At 35.2% G+C, this 20375-nt stretch overlaps 1 protein-coding gene across 6 annotated transcripts in view; it reads right to left on the reverse strand.

Annotated features, from left to right (window-relative positions):
* The window catches only part of Ano3 (anoctamin 3), a 406718-nt gene that overhangs the window by 179181 nt on the left and 207162 nt on the right, over positions 1-20375 (reverse strand). For 5 of the 6 annotated variants that reach the window (XM_071616326.1, XM_071616325.1, XM_071616328.1 and 2 more), the window contains 2 exons: positions 14061-14255; positions 12970-13041 (listed from right to left, as the gene is read on the reverse strand). In XM_071616326.1, coding sequence (XP_071472427.1) covers positions 12970-13041; positions 14061-14255 — 267 coding nt within the window. The remainder of the gene's footprint in view (positions 1-12969; positions 13042-14060; positions 14256-20375) is intronic. The other variant, XM_071616329.1, reaches the window with a different exon arrangement.

A 20375-nucleotide genomic window follows, 5' to 3' on the forward strand; every position in this document is an offset into this window, starting at 1 on the left:
AACCAATCTATTCACCCTTTTACTTTCATGAATTTTGAAGAACGAAGGAACAAAATCAACCACACTATGCATGAATGAATATGCCACAATGAATCCCATCTTTGTGCATAATTACAAGGTACTAATGAACGAAGTATACATGTTAGTAAATAGAAGGCAAACAGAAGAGCAGAGAAAGGGAAATGGAAAGAGAGAAGGGGAAGGAAATGGGGAACCACTGGGGAATAAATTGGAGCAAACCATGCTGTGTGCATTCATGAATGTCCCGCTAATATGCATATGCATAATGTGCAAATCAAAACACACACATATATTCACAAAGAATTTAAATGCACTCAGCAGATACAGAATTCCCCCTCCATCCTAAGGCAGGGTATCCTAAGTCTGCTTTTCCACAAGTTTGATCGCATAATCACGTATCAGCCTTCTTACAAGAAATCTTAGAGGAAGGAATGGGGCTTCTGGACCAGAGCTATGCTTTATACTGGCTATGTTTCCACTTATGGTTTTCTTGAAAGCTGCAACAAATTCACAATTTCTAGTTTATTTCATTGCACAGCTGGAGAAAGGCAAATTCAAAATGGAGATGTACTGGGTTTGGCAAAATTGTAGAGCAGGAGAGCTGTGTCTTCAGAGGCTGTATGCCTTCTCTTAGGTCAGCCCTTATCTCCCTCTTTGGAGACAGCATTGTAAGGTTGTAAGATCAGGGTCAGGCATTGAAGTCATGCATATTTGGTTTGAATATTAATCAATTTGCTAGGTTTATGACCTTAACTTTTTTGGTCCATAGTTTCATTTTCAGTTAAACAGTGTTGCTAACATCCTGCCATTAGAGCAATTATAAAAATTAAATATAAAAATGTGAAAGTACCTAGTGTATACACATAATAATGATCAATAAGTATTAGCTTCCTCTGTTTAATAGTCTTTCCAATAAACTGAAAATTTATATTTTTCAATGTAATTAACATCCCGTATCAGCTGATTTTGAGTTAGTGAAAGGGATATTGTTCTGGGTAGGTCTGACTCAATCAGATGAGCCATTAGAACAGGCTTTAGAATTCATAGACGGAAATCAGAAATGCTCTCTATTGCTGCTGTAGAGAAGTAAGCTACCATTTTTAGTCCTATAGCTGTTGCTGGCAATAGCCATTTGAGCATGGAAGAGGACCTCAGAGCAGATCTCAACCATGACTGACATCTTAATTGCAGCCCTTGCAGAGTTAAGCTGTGCTCAGACTCCTGACCTACATATATAGTAAATAACAAATTTGTTGTTTTAAACTGTTATATGTATGCAAACAAGTTACACAGCAATAGATTATTAATATAATAGGGTGATGGTTGATATTGGTGCATGTCCACACTAAAAAGTAGAATCACACAATTATTCCAAAACTCACAGTGAAAATAAACAATTAGGAATATACATCGATCGGGGTGTGCTTTTATGATGATCTTTTCAACATTAAACATGAAGTTTATGATTCCAAATGCCTAGTTATGAACTCTAGTTATGAAGTCTATTTTTTAAAATTGACATGTGACTTTTGTGAAAAACTTCCATTTAGAATTGGTCTCTTCAAATCAGACAATATTTAAGAATTGATCCAACAGAACATTGCCTCGTAGATACAAAGAGTAAAGTAGTGATGGCCTAAAGTTTGGTTTCTAGGGGCTTTAGCAGGTTACAAATAAGGAGTGTAGGTCTGTTTCATTTTGAAGTAATGGAAATGTACTATAATTGATTTGGATGATGACTACACAACTATGATATTACAAAAAGGTATTGAACTGTACATTTTAAATGGATGAATTGGTTGGCATGTAAAATATGTCTCAGTAAAGTTATCTTAAAACAAAAAAAAAAGAGAGAGAGAAAAGAAAAAGTACAATATCTAGATTTTTCTTGAACTGAAACATAAGGAAAAATGAAACTGCAATTGGGGGTTAATCTACTAGAGAAGATACCAAAATTCTACCATCCTCAACTTTCCAGTTGGTAAGGCACAGATGCTTAGTATTGCTGTTGTGTTTCCTTTCCCTTCCTCTCTCCCTGATCCTGTCCTTTCTTTCCTTTTATAGCAGAGAGCAAGCAAGAAACCAGGGAGTTTTTAAACAGCAATAGATAAACAGCATTTGCTACTGGGGAGGTGTGGTGGTCTGTGTGTTCCGGGGTGCCATTTCTCACCCTAAATTTGTCACTTCCCACCCATGTAATTTCCTTTTCTTCATCTGTGAACAGATTTTTTAAGAAGGCCTTCAAAGGTCTTTTAAACCTTAAACATTATTTAACTACTAATTTCATGTTTATAATGATAATATGATAACTTACATTAATAAATACCTTTCATTTCCCATGTACTACATGAAATGAAACTTATGGAGAATTTTCACTCATATAATCCGATTCCATTGAAAAAATTTAGGCAGTTTTTTGTTGTTGTTGTTTAGTTTGGCTTAAGTTTTCTCCTGTTTTTCTCTTTCATTTTTATAAATATTCCTGTACAGAAATATCCTTACATCATCTTGCTAAAGGAAGGGTCATTCAGTTTTGAAAGAATCAGCATTTACCATCTATCCATGAAGGTGGTATTTCCTCCTCAGATCTTCTTCTGCTATCCCACTGCCCACAGCCCCAACTAGATCTCCTCATGTTCCCTTCTGAATCCCATAATAATAATTTTCCTCTTCTTGTTTCTTTTAATTAATTATTTCATTCTTCCTTGGTTTCTTATCTTTTCTTTCTTCCTTCCTATTTTTTTGGTTCCTTTGAATATGTCTGAAATTAAGCAATTATTTCAGGGTCTAGGGTCTATCTCTATCACATAATTTTAATTGCCCATAGAGTCTGGCATGACTTGGTTCTTAGAAGGCACATTCAGTAGAAGACGAAAGAGAAAGAAGATGAGGAGGAGGAGGAAAGGAAAAATATCCTTATTATTTTAGAAAATTGAATTAAAATGACACAATTCAAAATTTCCTTGAAGTTGAGAGTAGAATGGTGGTTACCAGAGTCTGGGAAGAGTGGGGCAGTGGTAGGGAAAGCTTTGTTAATAATTATTACTCAGTTAAACAAGAGCCAAAGATTCTGGTGTGCTCTTGTGACTGCAGATAAAAACAATGGGCTGGTAACCTAGAAGAAAGAATTTTGAAATTTCACAGCACAAAGAAAAGTGATAAATGTTAAAGGAGATAAATTATTCTGATTTAAACTTTATACAATGTAAACATTACATGGTATCCCATCAGTTTGTATAATTCTTATATTTTCATGTATCATTCAAAAATTTTTAAAAATTGGAAAAACCAATAAAATTCTTTCATCAATATGTAGTTATCTTTCTTCTTGCCATTTTTCCTGAAATTACACAAAAGTTCTCTTCAATATTCACTGCAGGGCTGGGGATGTGGCTCAAGTGTTAACGTGCTCACTTGGCATGCGCGGGGCGCTGGGTTCGATCCTCAGCACCACATTAAAAATAAAATAAAGATGTTGTGTCCACCGAAAACTGAAAAATAAAAAGTAAAAAAATTCTTTCTCTCTCTCTATTTTCTCTCTCTCTCTTAAAAAAAAATATTCACTGCAAACTCTGCCATTGTCATATAAGTGGTAATGCTGTGTTTGACCATATTTGTAAAATGTCTCAACTCAGAAACCAGAAGCCTATGTTCTCAGAGACTCTGCAAACACTTTTCCTGAATATAAAACAAAAGTCTTAAGAGAATTCCTATTTTCTTGAAAAATGCTTGCTTTAAAAAAAAAAAAAAAAATATATATATATATATATATATATATATATATATTTTAGTTGTCAAAGGACTTTTATTTTATGTATTTATATGTGGTGCTGAGAATAAAACCCAGTGCCTAACACATGCTAGGCAAGCGCTCCACCACTGAGCTACAACCCCAGCCCAAAAAAACACTTGCTTTTTTCTCACACTATACCACTTCACTTCTTATAACTATGTGAATATCTAAGTGGATAGCTGATGATAGTGTATAGTTACTACCTGACAGGTGCCCTTCATTCATTAAATACATGCAATGAGTTCTGCTCTGCACTAGGGATTCTTCTAGTTGGGAATCAATGAAAAATACAATGAACAAATTTGCTCATGAACTTGAGAGTAATAGAGCCAAAAAAGAACAAACATCACACTTATATATTAGACAGTGATGTGATCAATGAAGAAAGATAGAGGTGGGCAGGGAAAAAACGAAAAAAAATGTGTGAGGGCAGGGAATAATCTTGCTGTTTTAAACACAGTGGTCAGGATTGCCTCCCTGAGGTGACCAACATGGTAGCAAAGATGCCAAGGAGGTAGTAAGCCCCCAGCTGAACATGTAGGCAGAGGGTGCTGCCAGTGAAGGACCCTCAGGTGGGCCATGTAGTCCTTGTCTGTCCACAGACCAGAGCAGTGTGGATGAAGAGGCAGGGGCAAGGGAAGGAGAGGAATCATTTTATGCTATAGTATTAATGAAGGGAGTGCGGCAGGTCTGGAGTTGCAGGCCCTAAAAAAATTTTGTCTTTTATTCTGAGTTAAACATGGTGCCGCTGAATAAATCTAAGCAGAGGAGTATTATCTTCTCCCTTAGGTTTAACAAATCATTCTGGTTTCTGAGAAAAGAATAGGCTGAAGAGGCTAATGCAGAAGAAGATTAGAATATACTTCAAAATCTTGGGGAGAGAGGATGTGGTTTGGATCACGGTAGCAGGAAGATTTTTTTGTTTTTTAAATCAGATGGAGGAGGATGATAATGAGAGGATGATAATAATAATGATTTGGTACTGGGACAGAACACAGGGGTGCATTACCCTGAGCTATATCTCCTGTGCTTTTATATTTCATTTTGAGACAGAGTCTTGCTAAGTTGCTGTGGCTGGCCTCAATTTCGTGATTTTTCTGCCTCAACCTCCAAAGTTATTGGGATTACAGGTGTGGATCACTGTGCCTGGTTAAGATTATGAAGAAAATCAACAGGTCTAGCATGGTATCACATGCCTGTAATCCCAGAAATTTGGGGAAATAGGAAGGAATACAAGTTCTAGGACAGTCTCAGCACCTTAGGAAGATGCCCAGAAACTCAGTGAGGCCCTGTCAAAAAACAGAAAATTAAAAGGAATGGAGATGTAGCTCAGTGGTAAAGCACCCCTGGGTTCAATCCCCATTGTAAAAAGAGGAGAAGGAGGAAGGAGAAAGGAAAGAAGGAAGGATGGAAGGAGGGAGGGAGGGAGAGAGGGAGGGAGAGAAATAACAGAATTCTATTGGATATGGCATGCAAAAAAGAAAGCCAACATTAACATTAACATTTGTAGTCTGAGCAACAGAAAGGGAGCCAGTTTTTTGTGTATTATTTTATTAAATTCTTAAAATCCAGTGTTATTAGTCTCCTTTCCACTAGTAAAAAAAAAAAATGGGCAATTACCTAAATTGTACATTTTTTTTCTTGTAACAGAATTAAAGCCCATGTAGGTCTTCTATTCCCAGCCACTGTATAACACTGCCTCTTGAATAAAATAGATTGTTGAGCAGCAATTTGTAGAGATGATGATTTTGGAAACTTTAAAGCAACAGAATGTTCACGAATGAAACAAAAAAGTAACTGGGTTATATAAAAATGTTAATATAGTTGTTGAACGAAAAAAGTGAAAATTCTGAATTATAAGTATAGTGTCTATGACTCAAACACTGACCAGGATGGAGACTAAGATCCAAAAGATAAAAATTATAAACAGACAAGTAAAAAGTGAGGTAGGTTTAGTATAGACATTTATTAAATATATGGTTTAATATCCTCTGTGGACCAAGAATTTAAAATAAAAATGGTCTTATTTTATGCCAGTACATACTTTTCATTGCATCTTAAGTTTTAAGTAAAAATGTCAAAAGCTGGCAAGATGCTAGGAAACTGATATATAGTCACTGGCCTCCCTTATTAATATACATTTTGTTAAAAGTGCTGGGACAAAATTTATATATATGTTTCAACAATGCAACTAAAGAATAATGCAAAAATCATAGTCCAAAATAAGGAAAATCAATTCTCAAAATAACATTCCTCTAAGCCTGTGAATATCAAAACAGAAACTATTACCACTTTAATAAACAGTAACTCCATTTTTCTGGTTACACCAGCTAAAATCCTCAGAGTGACTTTGATGCCGTACATTTGATTCTCAAGTCAATTTTCTTGATTTACCATGAAGCATCATTTTCCTGATTTACTCTTTAGCACATATCACTACCTCATATATGATTATTATTAAATCTTTAGCATGTGGCAATGAGAGATTTCTTTCATTTATACCCAGATCATCAATTAAATTTCAAATAAAAAGCACTATTTAAGAAATAACACTAAATTGCAATACCAAATGCACAACATGTTTTTTTTTTTAATAGCTTAATTTTTATGTTGTGCTAAGGATGTTCTAGGCAAGCACTCTACCACTGAGCTATAGCCCAAGCCCTGTATATTCTTTTACTAGATGACTATCTTACATATTTTAGCATTTCCGAAATTAAGATAAATAGTCCATATATTTAACAAATGTGGCAGCAACCCATTTTTTCTAAAAGCTCTTACTAATTTAATGATGCTTCTCAGAATAGATAGTGTCTTCAAATATAGGAAGCTTAAAAATTAAGAAACAATGACTTTGAATACCAAAACCAGTTTCTGGAACAGTGTTCATAGGATAAAAAAATAAAATGGGATGAATAAAGTGTTAATAGGGTAAATTTAATTACAAAAATTGCTAAAAATTGATTAAGAAATTCCTGCTCTTCACTTGCAAGATGATAGGATGACAGAAACTCCATAAAAAGTGGACTTCTCAAAGTTTAAGAAAATTATTTCATATGTTGAAGTAGGGAATTTAATTTAGTACAAAGAGAAACATATTCCTTACAACAAAGCCAAGTTAAAATCTTGGTTTTGTCACTTATTACCTGGATGACACTGGTTCAGGAATGTTTTTGTAATTTTAAATTTTGCATAATAAAATCTCTCATAGATTAATTCCATGGAGGAATAAATTATGTGAAGTGACTTGAACAAATAAGGCATTATATAAATATATAACCTTTTTCCTTTAATTCACAATTCTAGGATTTCAAAATTTGCAAAAAGATGCAATCTGGGGGTACCAAAAGGCCATATCTTCCATTTAAAAACTTAAATCAATAGGAAACAATAGAATTATCATTCATATTCCAATGAGAAATTTAAAATTTAATCTACAAATGCATTAATAATCTTCAATATCACCAATATTATGATCATGATAAGATATGTAGACTCAATGGGGAATGCAGTAAGTCTTTTATATGTTATTTGCAAATCAGTACTGATTTGAAATTGAAGGGGTCTGAACAATGCAGCAGGTTACTATCTTAAGTGCACAACATTAAAACTATAGCCAACTTCAGGATTATAATTTTAATAACAAGATGATTTCAGCTCTATCATTATTCTTTATTATAATGTCATTCATGTTGTTACTTCATCATATTTTATTTTAACTGTAGGAACATCTGCAAATGAAGGAGGTGTCTCTTGGAGAATTTTAAATATGTAATTAGTATTAGTCTCTTTCCCTTTACTTGTAACTGTGCAACCTTCCACACATTGCTAAGAGTAGTTTGCTCCAGGATTTCTAGAATAGCTGAGGATGCAAATTAAAGTAATAATAATAATAGCTAAAGGTTATTTTCAGACTTTATAATTTATGTCATCTCCAACATATATTGTCTCACTAGTGTCTCACAAAAACTCTTAGTAGAAAAATTCTATTCTGCTCAATCTCTTTATTTGCAATACAAGAAAATATCAGACAGTAATTTGTATCTCCATTTAAAAAAAAAACAAAACTGAAGAACAGATGGTGTGTACCCAGGTAGCAGGACAGTTGGTCCCTAAAATTGTCCCTTCTGACTCCTACCAAATTTCATGACTTTCAAAGTTACTATTCTACAAAAGTTTCTTGTGAAGCCTATATCTGCATGTGATTCATACATGGTTTTCTCAGAGTCTAGAACCTGGTGATTGTGAGGACCCATATATTAATCATTTGTCATTCCTTTATTGTCTATTTCTCCCTAAGCACATCTTTGTCCTAAAGTTCCACTACTAGATAGTCACTTTGAGGGCACTGAGGGATCTGTAACCAAGGAACCCACAGCTAAGCAAATCCTGCAGATAAATTGGATAAATTTCAACAGTGTGGGAGTCCCCCCACCATCGAGTCATCCAATCATTATTTATTCACCTCCATCATTGAGTAGATAGTACATGCTAAGCAATATGAATAAGACTGATGCAAATAGCTGTGTTATCAAATAGTGAGATTAATGAAAGTCCTATCCAAAATGCAATAATTATAGAAAGGCAGACGCTCCCAAATTACTGAGTAAAAGGAAGGACCTCACATAAAAGTAGTGCTAGAAAGGCAATTTTACTACTTAATCAGAATGAAGACTTTTAGGTCTTTGAATGTTCTGCATAAAGTCTGTGAACACAAGTTATACGAATAAGAGCATATTCAGCGCAAAAATGAACAAAGCACTAATTCTGAACAGGTGAGAAATCTCAGTGATGAATGATATTAGAGAGAGCAAACCATGGGCAGATTCCACAGCAGTCCATAAAGATGTATGTGTGTCAATATTTTCTGTCTTATGTCCATTTAGGTATTGCCACTAGTCCTAAAAATATTTTTGAGTACCTGCTATGTGCCAGGTACCACTCTTGATTCTGGTGCTACAAATGTCAGCAAGATTGACAAGGTCTCTCTGCCTTTTAGAAACACAATGGGTAGGAAGGGGGGTCTAAATAAAAAATTCACAAAATTTGGAGTAGTGATAAGTATTATGAAGACAGATAAATCAACATTAAGGGACAGTACTTGAAGCTGTTGTGCATTTGTTTTATCTTATCATCAGGCCTGGGATAGGAACAAGCCTACTATTACCATAAGGGACACAAGAAGCTTCTGTAAGCCATAGCACTGTGAGTAAAGGGAGGCATTAGAAAAGGGCCAGAGAGGCCAGACCTAGATTCTGTGAGGCCTCCAAAGGCCATAGCAGGTTTATATTTTAGATATAATAGAAATCCAGGAGGAATTGGAGCAAAGAAGTAATAAAATGTCATTTTTCTTTTATTAAAGCTTCCTGTAACTGCTGTATGGAGAACAGACTATAAGGAGGCAAGAGTTTGTGACCAGTTAAGGAGTTACCAGAGCTGGGGAGTGATATTGGCCAAAGCACGTTGTTAAATTATGTTTTGTGTGCATGTACAAATATGTAACAACAAACCCCGTCGGGATGTACAACTATCACACACCAATAAAAAACATGGGGAGAAAAAGAAAGCCACTGCATCCGTGTACCAAGAGAAGGCAGACTGGACCAGCTAGTGGAACAGCTAGTGTGATGAGCAGTCTTCAGGTTTTAGACATGACTTTGAAAGTGGAGCCAAGAGGACTTTTTAATATGTTAAATAAATAATTAAAAGATAAACCAAATGCACAGAGACCCTCGGGCTGCAATGACTGAAAAATATTGTTATTTCAACAATTCTTTTATTTATGTAATCCCTGAATAGGCTGGAACATTAGTAGAAAGTTCTTTCTTATATGATCTTAATAGGGAATGTTGCTGGGGAAAATGATGGAAATCAGTGATTTTATAAAATTATGAAATGAATGCAAAAATTACCAGGTACTTATTTGACCATAATTGTTTCAAGAAATAAGAACAGTGAGTACTCTATCAAGATAAACTATTAAATTTGTAGAAAGTGAACAAATGTCTTAACATTGTAATGTGAATCACTTCCTCAGTGAATCACAACACATTAGCAAAATGTTGAATTCACTGCAAGATTGAATAAATGCATTTGGTTGGTAGAGCTCAAATTATGCTGGTCTTGATGAGACCTCCATATCTCATTTCCAAGTGACCTGATTTTATTGTACATGGTCATGAGCAGCATCAAATCTATTGCTGGGTATTTCTTTGTCCTTGCAATTTTCCAGCATACTGAGAAAAGCAAGTGGCAGGCAATGGTGGTGAGCCCCCGAAATAGAAGGATAAGATTATTGCCACACCAGGGTTTCTATATCATTGTTACTTGCCTCAGCACTTGGTACAATGATTTGTATGTGTGTATCTGGTGGAACAGTGTGGAGTGATACACTGGCTTTATGACCTGCTCTATGAAGAACAGAATTAAAAGCTACGATATTACCAACAAAAAACTAAAAATAGTGCCAGATAATTGTACCTATCCCCAAGGGTTCTTATGAGAATTCAGTCTGATGAGGAAGGCAAAAGTATAATAAGCAAGAGTTCAGTAATTTACTGTTTTTCCACAATGTCTTAAGCATTATATTCTGATGATATTAGAAACAGTTGTTTGATAAAGATATCTCTGGATCCAGAAAAACTAGGTATTGAAAGACAAGCTTGGTAACTGTCTAAGTAAAACAATGAACAAATACTTGATGTTCTAGGAGCTATGCTAGAACTGTGTTCCTTGATTTTATTTAAAAATCTTACAGAGAATGTATCCCAGATTCTAAATTTATAAATAAGTTCACTGAGGCACAGAGAGGTTAAGTAATATATCACAGTCAGAGAACTTAGATATAAGAAAGAAGATTTAACCAGTGTTGGCTTGAAAAACAGAATTTCATCCATGATATAGGCACATTGCTAGACAAACTTAGTGGAAACTTCTGCTGAGAATTAATAGAACCATGAAATTCTTCCTTTAATGAAGGACTGACAACATGCAGTTAACTCTACCACAGCACTAATATTCTCATGGGATGGCTCAAAGCAGCTCACTGTAAGGAAGAAAACTCATTAACCAGATGCATTTGTCAGACACCACTGGTCCTTAAAAATTTCAACCCAACATAGAAGCTGATACTCCATAAAAGAAAAATTGGAAAAATTAGCCGGTTTGCTTTACTAAAATACTTACACTTTCTACAATTATACTCTTGATATATCTGACATCATTTTGTTTGACCTATTCTCAAAGATGATGAAAGAACCCACATTATAGACATGGAGGTTTCTTGAAAAAGTATTTCCCACCCAGGAGCTACATCCTGATGGATTCCTGGATTGCTTAATATTATAATGAGGCAAACACCTCATCATGCAAATGGGTTTTCATCTCTTCAGCAGTTGGGATATATCTCTAACATTAATGAATTCTAGACTGATACAGAAAAACTGAGTGTGAGGTACAATACCTGGAGAGATGTCCACCACATCAGGAGGTCAATTAATAGTCAACCAAAATGATGAGGAGAGGAATGGGAGTTAGTAAGTGCTCAGAAAAACCTGCTTTGACTACTTGAAATAAGAAACTTCCAAAAATTGGGTTCAAGGAATTGAAATTGAAGGTTTACATGATTAGAGTGATTGGCAAACCATTAACTAGTATTAGTTGGGGAGAATTATCAGGAAAAAAGCCATGGAAAACTTACCACATGTGTAGACATTTTGGACAAAGAAAATATTAGTGTTTTTTCTTGTTTTGCTGTTGTTTGTATTTTTGTTTTATTATCAGAAAAAAAGTGATAATAACCATCTCTTTCAGACTTAATTGCTATGGGAAATATCTTTGTACTCTGAGCAATGCATTTTTTCTGGTGAAATAATCTTTTGATGTTTACATGAAGTGAACCTGCTGCTTGCTTTAATTAGTAAATTTGATAAACCAGTGCTGTTTCTATGCCACACACATTCAAAAAATATTATGAGAAACCTGACTAATTTTCAGTCATTTACAACATTATCATAAATTACATAGTTCACAGCTTTAAGAATGATAAAAATACATTACCAATGCCCTGAGAAACTAATGATCAAATTTGAGGACAGAAATTCTGAATCCTGGATACACTTAATATTTGCCTGTGGAATTGTGGAACTGTATGAATACCTATGTTACTCCTTCAACAAATTAATACTGATTCTCTGGAGCTGGGACAAGGAAATTTCAAGATCTGAATATATAACCAGGTTTGAGAACCTTAATGTAGACAACATAGCCAGGCCCCCATATTCTTACTACTGAAAACTCAGGGCTTAATTTCTTATACTTATAAATATATTCACTCCAAAGTTGCAAAATAAGTGTTTGGGCAAATTAGTATTATTTTTTGATTAATTCTTTCTTTTTTATTAATATTTACTTTATAAAAAGGAAAAGTTCCAGCTGGGCATGATGGTTCGCATCTGTAATTCCAGGGCCTTAGGAGGCTGAGGCAAAATGATCCAAAGTTGAAGGATAGCCTGGGCAAATTATCAAGACCCTGTCTCAAAATAAAAAATAAAAATGTAGAGTGCCATTGTGATCAATCCCCAGAAACGCATGAAAAAGACAGAAGAAGAAGAACCACCACCAACAATAACACAAGGAAAAGTCCAAGTTCAAAAGCATCACTCATGAGAAAGGACAGCAAGGTGTTGATCTGAATTTATACCTTGCTCAACAAAAGCAAATCTCATGTGGTAATAGCAAAAGGCTAAAGAAGACACTCATCCTCTTGAAGATGACTCTTGAAGAGACCGAGTCAATTGTCACTGCTAGAGGAAAAGGAAATAAACATTGTCCTCTAACGTAAGAACAGAATCTTTCAGTATTACTTTGATTTCAAATATCAGGTGCCATAATTTGATAAATGTAGTATTAATAATAGCATAAATGTACTAGGCAACAGCAAAAATTGTTAACATTTTTATGGGATTGTTGTTCATAAAGGTGTTGTTTTATGTCTTATTATTTGAATTTCAAAATGTACAACAAATTCCTTAATAATTTTTAACTTTAGAATATTATATTCACCAATGGAATGTTAAAAGACAAAATCTGTTTAAGGTTTGAAAACAGATTTGGAGAGAGGAAAACGAGGAGTGAAATACGGAATATTAACTCACCCAAGCAAAAATCGCTGAGGTCAGCAAAGGAACATTTGAGCATGGAGTCTTTTTCATTCTCTTCGGAGTTAACTGAAAGAAAGAAGACACATATTAGTTTTGGAAAATAAAAGTATAGTGACTGAAAAATTATTATTATATTTGATGGACAAATGATGGCCAAAATGAAGAAATTTTTTATGTTAATGTTTGAATTATTTAAAATAAATTTTATAAGTGAAAAAAATATTTATGCTACATTTAATACATTTATCCTCTTGAACCATTAGTACTTTCATTATTGAATAAGGCTGTAAGTTGGCTTTTTATAATATGTAGTTATTTTGCAGTGTTATTAAGAGATAAGTTTTGGTATTTTCAAGTTATTCAGGGAAAGTAGCAACTCAAAGGAATCACATGAATCAATGTATGAAAAAGCTAGAGATGAATGAGAAAAACAAACTCATCTTTGAATAATGGGGAGCATGATTTTATTTTGACTCTTGATTTTGCAAATGGTCTAAAATCATAACAGTGTGTCTCTGACAAGCCTATGTGTGTAGAAGACAGCCTAAACTCAGCCAGTTTCTTTAATGTGGCATCTAGCTAGAATGTGCCTAAAATTTAGCTCTTGCCTGTCAACATTTTGTTGCAAACACTAGTTCATGTTCATGGAGCCAAATCTTCACTGTTTTATAATCAAGATTAAAATCTTTGGTTTCTCTTTTTGGGAAATGGAATTCTTTACTGATGACATTTTATTTGAACACTGCTTATAAATTCTAACAAGGAATAATTTTATTAACAACAGGCAATGTAAACAATGGCCCTTTGAGATAGTGATTCATACATGCACTTGGTCTGTCTTCTGCTGCAAACAGCAAGTATGTCCAGATTATTATGGGACTGGCCACCTGCAAAGCAAGGAAGGAATAAAAACATTTGGCCAACACTGGGCCTTTCATCTGATTGGCAGAAGGAGGGTCTGCTCTCTGTCCTATTCTAGTCTCCTTTCTGAAGACCTCTATTAAAACCAGTCAAATGGAAAAAAAAAAAGAAAGGGTGCACTTATTTTTCATAAGTTGAAGAAGAAAACAATAATTGCTGCTCACCTTGCTCTGCTTTGTCAGCAGAGATTAAAGTTACAGAGGTTGGAGCCTGAGATTCACTCTCGGTTGACTGGAAGAGCGAGGTAGATTGGCTCAAGCTCTTTGAATGAGCATAGCTGTGGGCAAGGCAAGGCAGGGATCTCCTAGATGGTTTCAATGAAGTTTCTTTTGTTATCTCACTTTTGCTTACATTCATACCTGCAAGTTCAAAAAGATGAGCTTTAGAAATGATCTACTTAGGAGAGGTCAATAAATAATTTTCATATACCATGTAGCTTTTAGAACTCAGATTTGTTTCTGTTTTGTTAGGGGAAAATGTTGAGATTTTTGTCAAATAGTTCTGAGAAATAAACAGTTTCTCTTTCAGTTTGAGATTTCAATATATTTTTAAATTTTTTTTGAAAAAAGAAAATGGAAATCCAGGGAGTTATAACAACAATAATTTGTATTGTCTTTGCATAAACCTAACCATTTAGATTTTCAAGTAGTGAAATAAATAAAACCTAACACATTCAAATTACTATTGCTAAGGAGAGCCCTTCTTTCTCTATCACTTAACTACAAACATAATGCATTAATAGTACTTGTTACAATTTAGATCTGGAATGACCCCCAAAGGCTCATGTGTTGAAGGCTTGGTACCCAGTGCAGTGATGTTCAGAGCTGGGCTCTGGGGAAGTGACTGGATTATGAGGGCTCTGACTTTATTAGTGGAATTAATCCATCAATGTATTCACAATTTGATGGTATTATTGGGAGGAAGGAAGAAACTGTAAGAAGTGGGACCTACTTGGAGAAAGCAGATCACCGTGAGTGTTTTAGTCAACTTTTTCACTGCTGTGACCAAAGGACCTGACCCAACTGATTGTAAAGGAGGAAAGGTGTATTTAGGGGCTCGTGGTTTAAGAGGTCTCAGTCCATAAACAGCAGGCTCCATTCCCTGGGACTTGAGGTGAGAGGCAGAACATCATGGCAGAAGAGTGTGGTAGAGGGATCCAGCTCACAGGATGATCAGGAAGCAGAGAGACTCCACGCCCCAGATACAAAATATATATGCCCCATAACCACGCCCCCAATGAACCACTTCCTCCAGCCACACGTCACCTGCCTCCAGTCACCACCCCGTTAATCGCATCAGTGATTAATTCACTGATTAAGTTAAAGCTATAACCCAATCATTGCTCCTCCAAACCTTCTTGCATTGTCTTCCATGTGAGCTTTTGGGAGACACTTCACATCTAAACCATAACAGTGAACATGCTCTGGAATATAGATTTTCCTTTCTTTCTCTCTCCTTCCTGGGTGCCATGGGGAGAATCAGCTCTCCTCCTCAATGCCCTTCTGCAGTGATGTTCTGCCTTGTCTCCGACCCAAAGCAATAGGACCAGCTGATTATGGACTGAAATCTCTGAAAACTGTGAGTGAAAATAAATCCTTCTTCCTTTGAGTTGTTTATTTCAGGTATGTTTGTCACAGTGATCTGGAGACTGCATAAAGGTAGCAATGGTTTGGCAAAAAAGCTGGATCAAAAGAGAACATTCCTGTGCTTCTGTAAGAGTCCCTTTCCTCCATTAGCAGCAGCCCCTATCACTGCTACACTCTAGCAAAGAATGCCCCCCTTTCCTTTCTCCATCTATCTTCATTCACATTATGTCAATCCCAAATCAAATCCTCATCCCCAGAATTCTAATCTCCAAATATTTTTGGACTCTGTCATTTCTGACAGTGTCTTCCACTAAGACTGCTTCAATAGGTCCTTGGGAGTTTACATCCAATGTCAGAAAAACCCACTTAGTATCCTCCTCAGCTTTTTCTATGGAAAATTCATTTTCTTACCCACACCTAGCACTGCCCCTTACCCCCGACCTACAACACTGCTTCCCTTGTAGGCCCTTTCCCTCCTACAACCTCATAATTCAGGCTATCCGGCTTCAGGTGGAGTAGGTATCCTCCTAACTACTAACTGCCTTTTTGAGTCCATTCTTTTTAATCCCTATTCTCTGAAAAAACACACAATAACAACAAAAACCCTTATCTTTCAAATTCTTATGTAATTAGGCTATTCATTAACTCTTCCTTGCTACTGTCCCTTTCAGGTTATTTCACATTAACTGTAATAAATTTGGCTTCTAAGACACATCTCTCCTCTATATTATCTTCTGCTTAACATCCACACCATATGTTTCTTGTGTAGCTTTTAAAGTTCCATATACCTCCTGGAATGCACGTTCAATGAGGATATTGATTTTTGTTGTGTTTATATGCAGTGTCTAAATCCATGCTTGGCTCCCGAGAGGCATCAACAAATACTTGTTGGCCAAATGGACATCTGAACAGTTGGCTGACTATGCCTATAACCTGAGTACTTGTTAAGTAGCTTATCTCTTCTCTTCTTTATGTCCACTGCCACTGCCAGTGCCTAGAATGTTGGGTTGTGACTCAGCTGGCTCAATAAACTTATTTTCTCTATAAGTTCTTAAAAACAGAGATTTACAACCAAATTTGCAAAACAAAGGAACTGGATCAACCTGGTGAACTCCATAGAATTCACAGCTATAAAATGTTTTTCAGAAAAATGGTTCTCACATTCCTCCTTTCACTCTGCCTGCACAGATACAGCTTTTCCAAAGCTATATCCTGAATTTTCCAAAGTTTGATCCTGAATCACGCCCTAAATAGTTTCAGACTGACATCTGAGTTAAGCAGTTGATACATGTGGTGTCTGCATTATGTAAACAAAACCATGAAATCAACTTACCTCAGTGCTTGGTCTAAATCTCAGACCACATAAGGCAAAGGGTCTTATTGTGACTATCAATTACATGACAGGCTCTGTGGTTGGTGCATTTATTTATTCATTGTGGGGTATATTTCTTTATTCTACATAAGCAAATTATAAACAAATATTCTCATTTAAAAGGCTTGAAATTACAGAGGTAAACAGAATAAAAAGCCAAAATCATTTTCCCTGTGACTCCCAAACTCAGTCTCCAAACCAAACAAAGCAAATGTTACCACTTACTGATATTTTTCTGTGTATATATATGCATAAGCATGTACAGAAATAGTTTTCTTACACTAATGGAAGTGCATAGTGTGTTGCATTACACATTTGTCCATTTAAGAAGTCTTGGATAATTTTTTTTTTCATTTCAGCCCACACACATCTATCTCAGACTTTATTTTATTTATTTATTTTTGGCACTGGGTATTGCACCCAGGAGTATTCTACCATTGAGATGCATCCCCAGCCTTTTTTATTTTTAATTTTGAGACACAGTCTCATTAAGTTGCCCAGGCTGGCCTCAAACTAATGATCCTCCTGCCTTAGCCTCCTGAGTAACTGGGATTACAGGCGTGCACCATCATTCCACGCTTACCTCAGACTTTTAAATCTACCTTAAAGTATTCTACAGTATGAATAAACTATAGTTCATTCAATCATTCTCCCATCATTGGACACTTAGGTAATTTTCAATAATTTATTTCAGAAAGAATATTCCTACCAGTATTATTATACATATGCCTTGTCCTTACACATTATTTATCTAAGAGGAAAGACTTAGATGTAGAACTTCTAGGTTGAAAGTCATGAATATTTATCATTTGGATAGAAAGTGCCAAATGGTCCTCCCTAAAAGCTTTATCTTTTATACTTCCATGAACTGCCCAAGGGCTATCATGTAGCTCAGTGGGAAAATGGTTTGTCTCATATTAGTAAAGTCCTGGGTTCAATCCCATGTTTCAAAAAAGAAAAGAATAAAAACAAACTCCTCCAAAAACAAAACAAAAAACTCAAACTGCCCAAGACAGGATCCAATTGCTTATGCCTTGGCCCAATCTATACCCCAACGATAGTTTTGATTTTGGACAAAATAAAAAGCCCACAAACAAAACCAAAAACCTTCATGATTTTAATTTTCATTTTATAAATTGAGCATGACTTCATCTATTTTCTAGCCAATTATTATGCTTAAGTGACTAAGCTATTTTGTATGTGTTAGACTTTTTGCTTATTGATTTATAGTCACTGATAGAATTTTATTTAATATACATTATATGTAATATTTTTGTTTCATTTCATAATATTCTTATTAGGCAGACATTGTGTTTTCTACTAACTATGGGGAAACCAAAACTGGAGATGAAAAATAACATGCCATAGATTACACTAATATATGAGAAAAAAGGGAATTTATGTTCCAAGCATTTCTTAACACTAAAGTTACCCCATCATAATACATGTGTAAATTAGTTTGAAAATCCCTAAAACAACATCTATTCACCTCAAAAGTCACAGATATTGAAACGTATCACTCAAAAATTCTATATGGATAGAGGTTAAACACAGAAAGAACAACATAGATGCACATTTGTCAGCCCCTACCACCCTATGAATCCACCTTCCTGATATCTGATCCTCTATAATAAAATAAATTTCAATTATAGTAGCTAAATGGTGAAGAGGATAATGCAAATTCCAAAGTATATAGAGAATTCATGTAATAAATGTTTGCCTTATAGTTATTTATCTTAATTTCACTTTTGAAATGGAGTAGAATTAGGGTCATCATAGTAGGTAAAAAATCGAGAAGAGATATATTTTTCATAATTATTTTTATCATAACACAAATAGCTACATTTCACTCACATGGGTCAGGCCATTAATTTGTAAAAATCTTATTTTGTAGTCATTTCATGAATAAGCCCCAAGTGTCCAAGAATCTCTCCAAACACATGAATTCAAATAAAATAAAGCAAAGAAACCAAGATGCATGGCTCTTTAAGGCCAATAGAAATTTTGAAATAGAGTAAAAAAGACAGTCCTTGAAATGGGTTCTACCAAAATGAGATATGGTTAAACAGATGAAATTCAGATAAATCTAGGAGTGATGATTTTTATCTTTTCCTTTATAGAAACATGTTTTTATTATTTTCACAGTAATTCTCAATGAGCAAATGTAACCTAGAAGAGGATGCAAGAAAGAAATGTGAATTGACTAGAAGAATAGCAACCAGTCCCGTAGCTCTCTGGAACCCTGTAATGATAAGGACAGAACATTTTGTAGAGGAATTCTCCAAGGTATGCTGAGTTTCCATCAAAATACTATATAATTAACTTTAGTTGAGGGCCAATAAATGCTTTCTATCCATCCCAGGAAGAGTATAGAGGAAAACTCTGCTAGTAAGTTTTTATGCCAGTGAATACTTTTTAATATGATATTGTACTTCTTTAAATTTAAGAAACATTTACAGTGTGGGGGGAGGGGGGCACTGTGGTGCATGTCTGTAATTCCAGCTACCCTGAACATGGAGGCAGGAGGCTCACAAGCTTGAGGCCACCCTGGGCAAGTCAGTGAGACCTTGCTTCAAGTTAAAATTAAAGCAAGAGTGAAGAGTTGGGCATGTAACTCAGTGGTAGAGTGCTTATCTAGCCAGTTGGAGGCCCTAGGTTCAATCTAATACTAAGAAAAACAAACAAACAAAAACACACTAATACATAATGTCAAGTGATTATATTTCTGTTTCTTGGTCCTAGTCGAGACTATGACAATTAAGGATAAATAAATGAATAAATCCCCAGAGAACATCAGTCCATGTTTTCCCCACCTAGAGTGCACCAGCAGCTTTCTATCCTTTCTTGCTTACTACACTGCAAATAGAGTTTTATCCATTGTTATAAATAAAAAATTCTTAGCCTTTTACTCTAACAGAGAACAAGCATAAAAAATTAATACTTATTTGGGATAAGAGGAGATGCACAGATAAAGGCAGAGATGGTTGATGGTGTAGCTGTTGGACGAAGTGTGACTGCTCTCTGTATTTCCTGAGCCTTGAGTGCTCTGACAAACAGCCTTGACAGGCAATCAGTCATAACACTATAAGGCTTGAGGTAAGTTCAGAGGTAGAGTTCTTGCCTAGCACTCATGAGGCCCTAGGTTCTATTCCCAGTACCATAGATAAACAAAAACAAAAACAGATAGTAATAATATAAAACTTTCCATGAATTAACAGTGTACATAACTGAGTTACACATAAAAGTATCAACATGATTTTCCAAGACTGGTTTTCATTCATCTAGTTATTACATCATTTCTTTAATAATTCCAAAAATTCTTGATTTCTTTCTCTAGGCCTGTCCTTACCTTCCCTTTTTTTGAGGATACAAAATGGTGCCCACTCAGGGGAAACATATACATAAGCAAAGTGACTGGATCCAATAAAAGAATGCACAGGGTATTATAAAATCACCCACAAGGAACCCTGAAACCAGGTAGTAGCATCAGCAAAGCCATCAAAAGAGCTGATTCTTTTTTG

Source organism: Marmota flaviventris, chromosome 9, assembly GCF_047511675.1.
Source record: "Marmota flaviventris isolate mMarFla1 chromosome 9, mMarFla1.hap1, whole genome shotgun sequence".
NCBI lineage: Eukaryota > Metazoa > Chordata > Mammalia > Rodentia > Sciuridae > Marmota > Marmota flaviventris.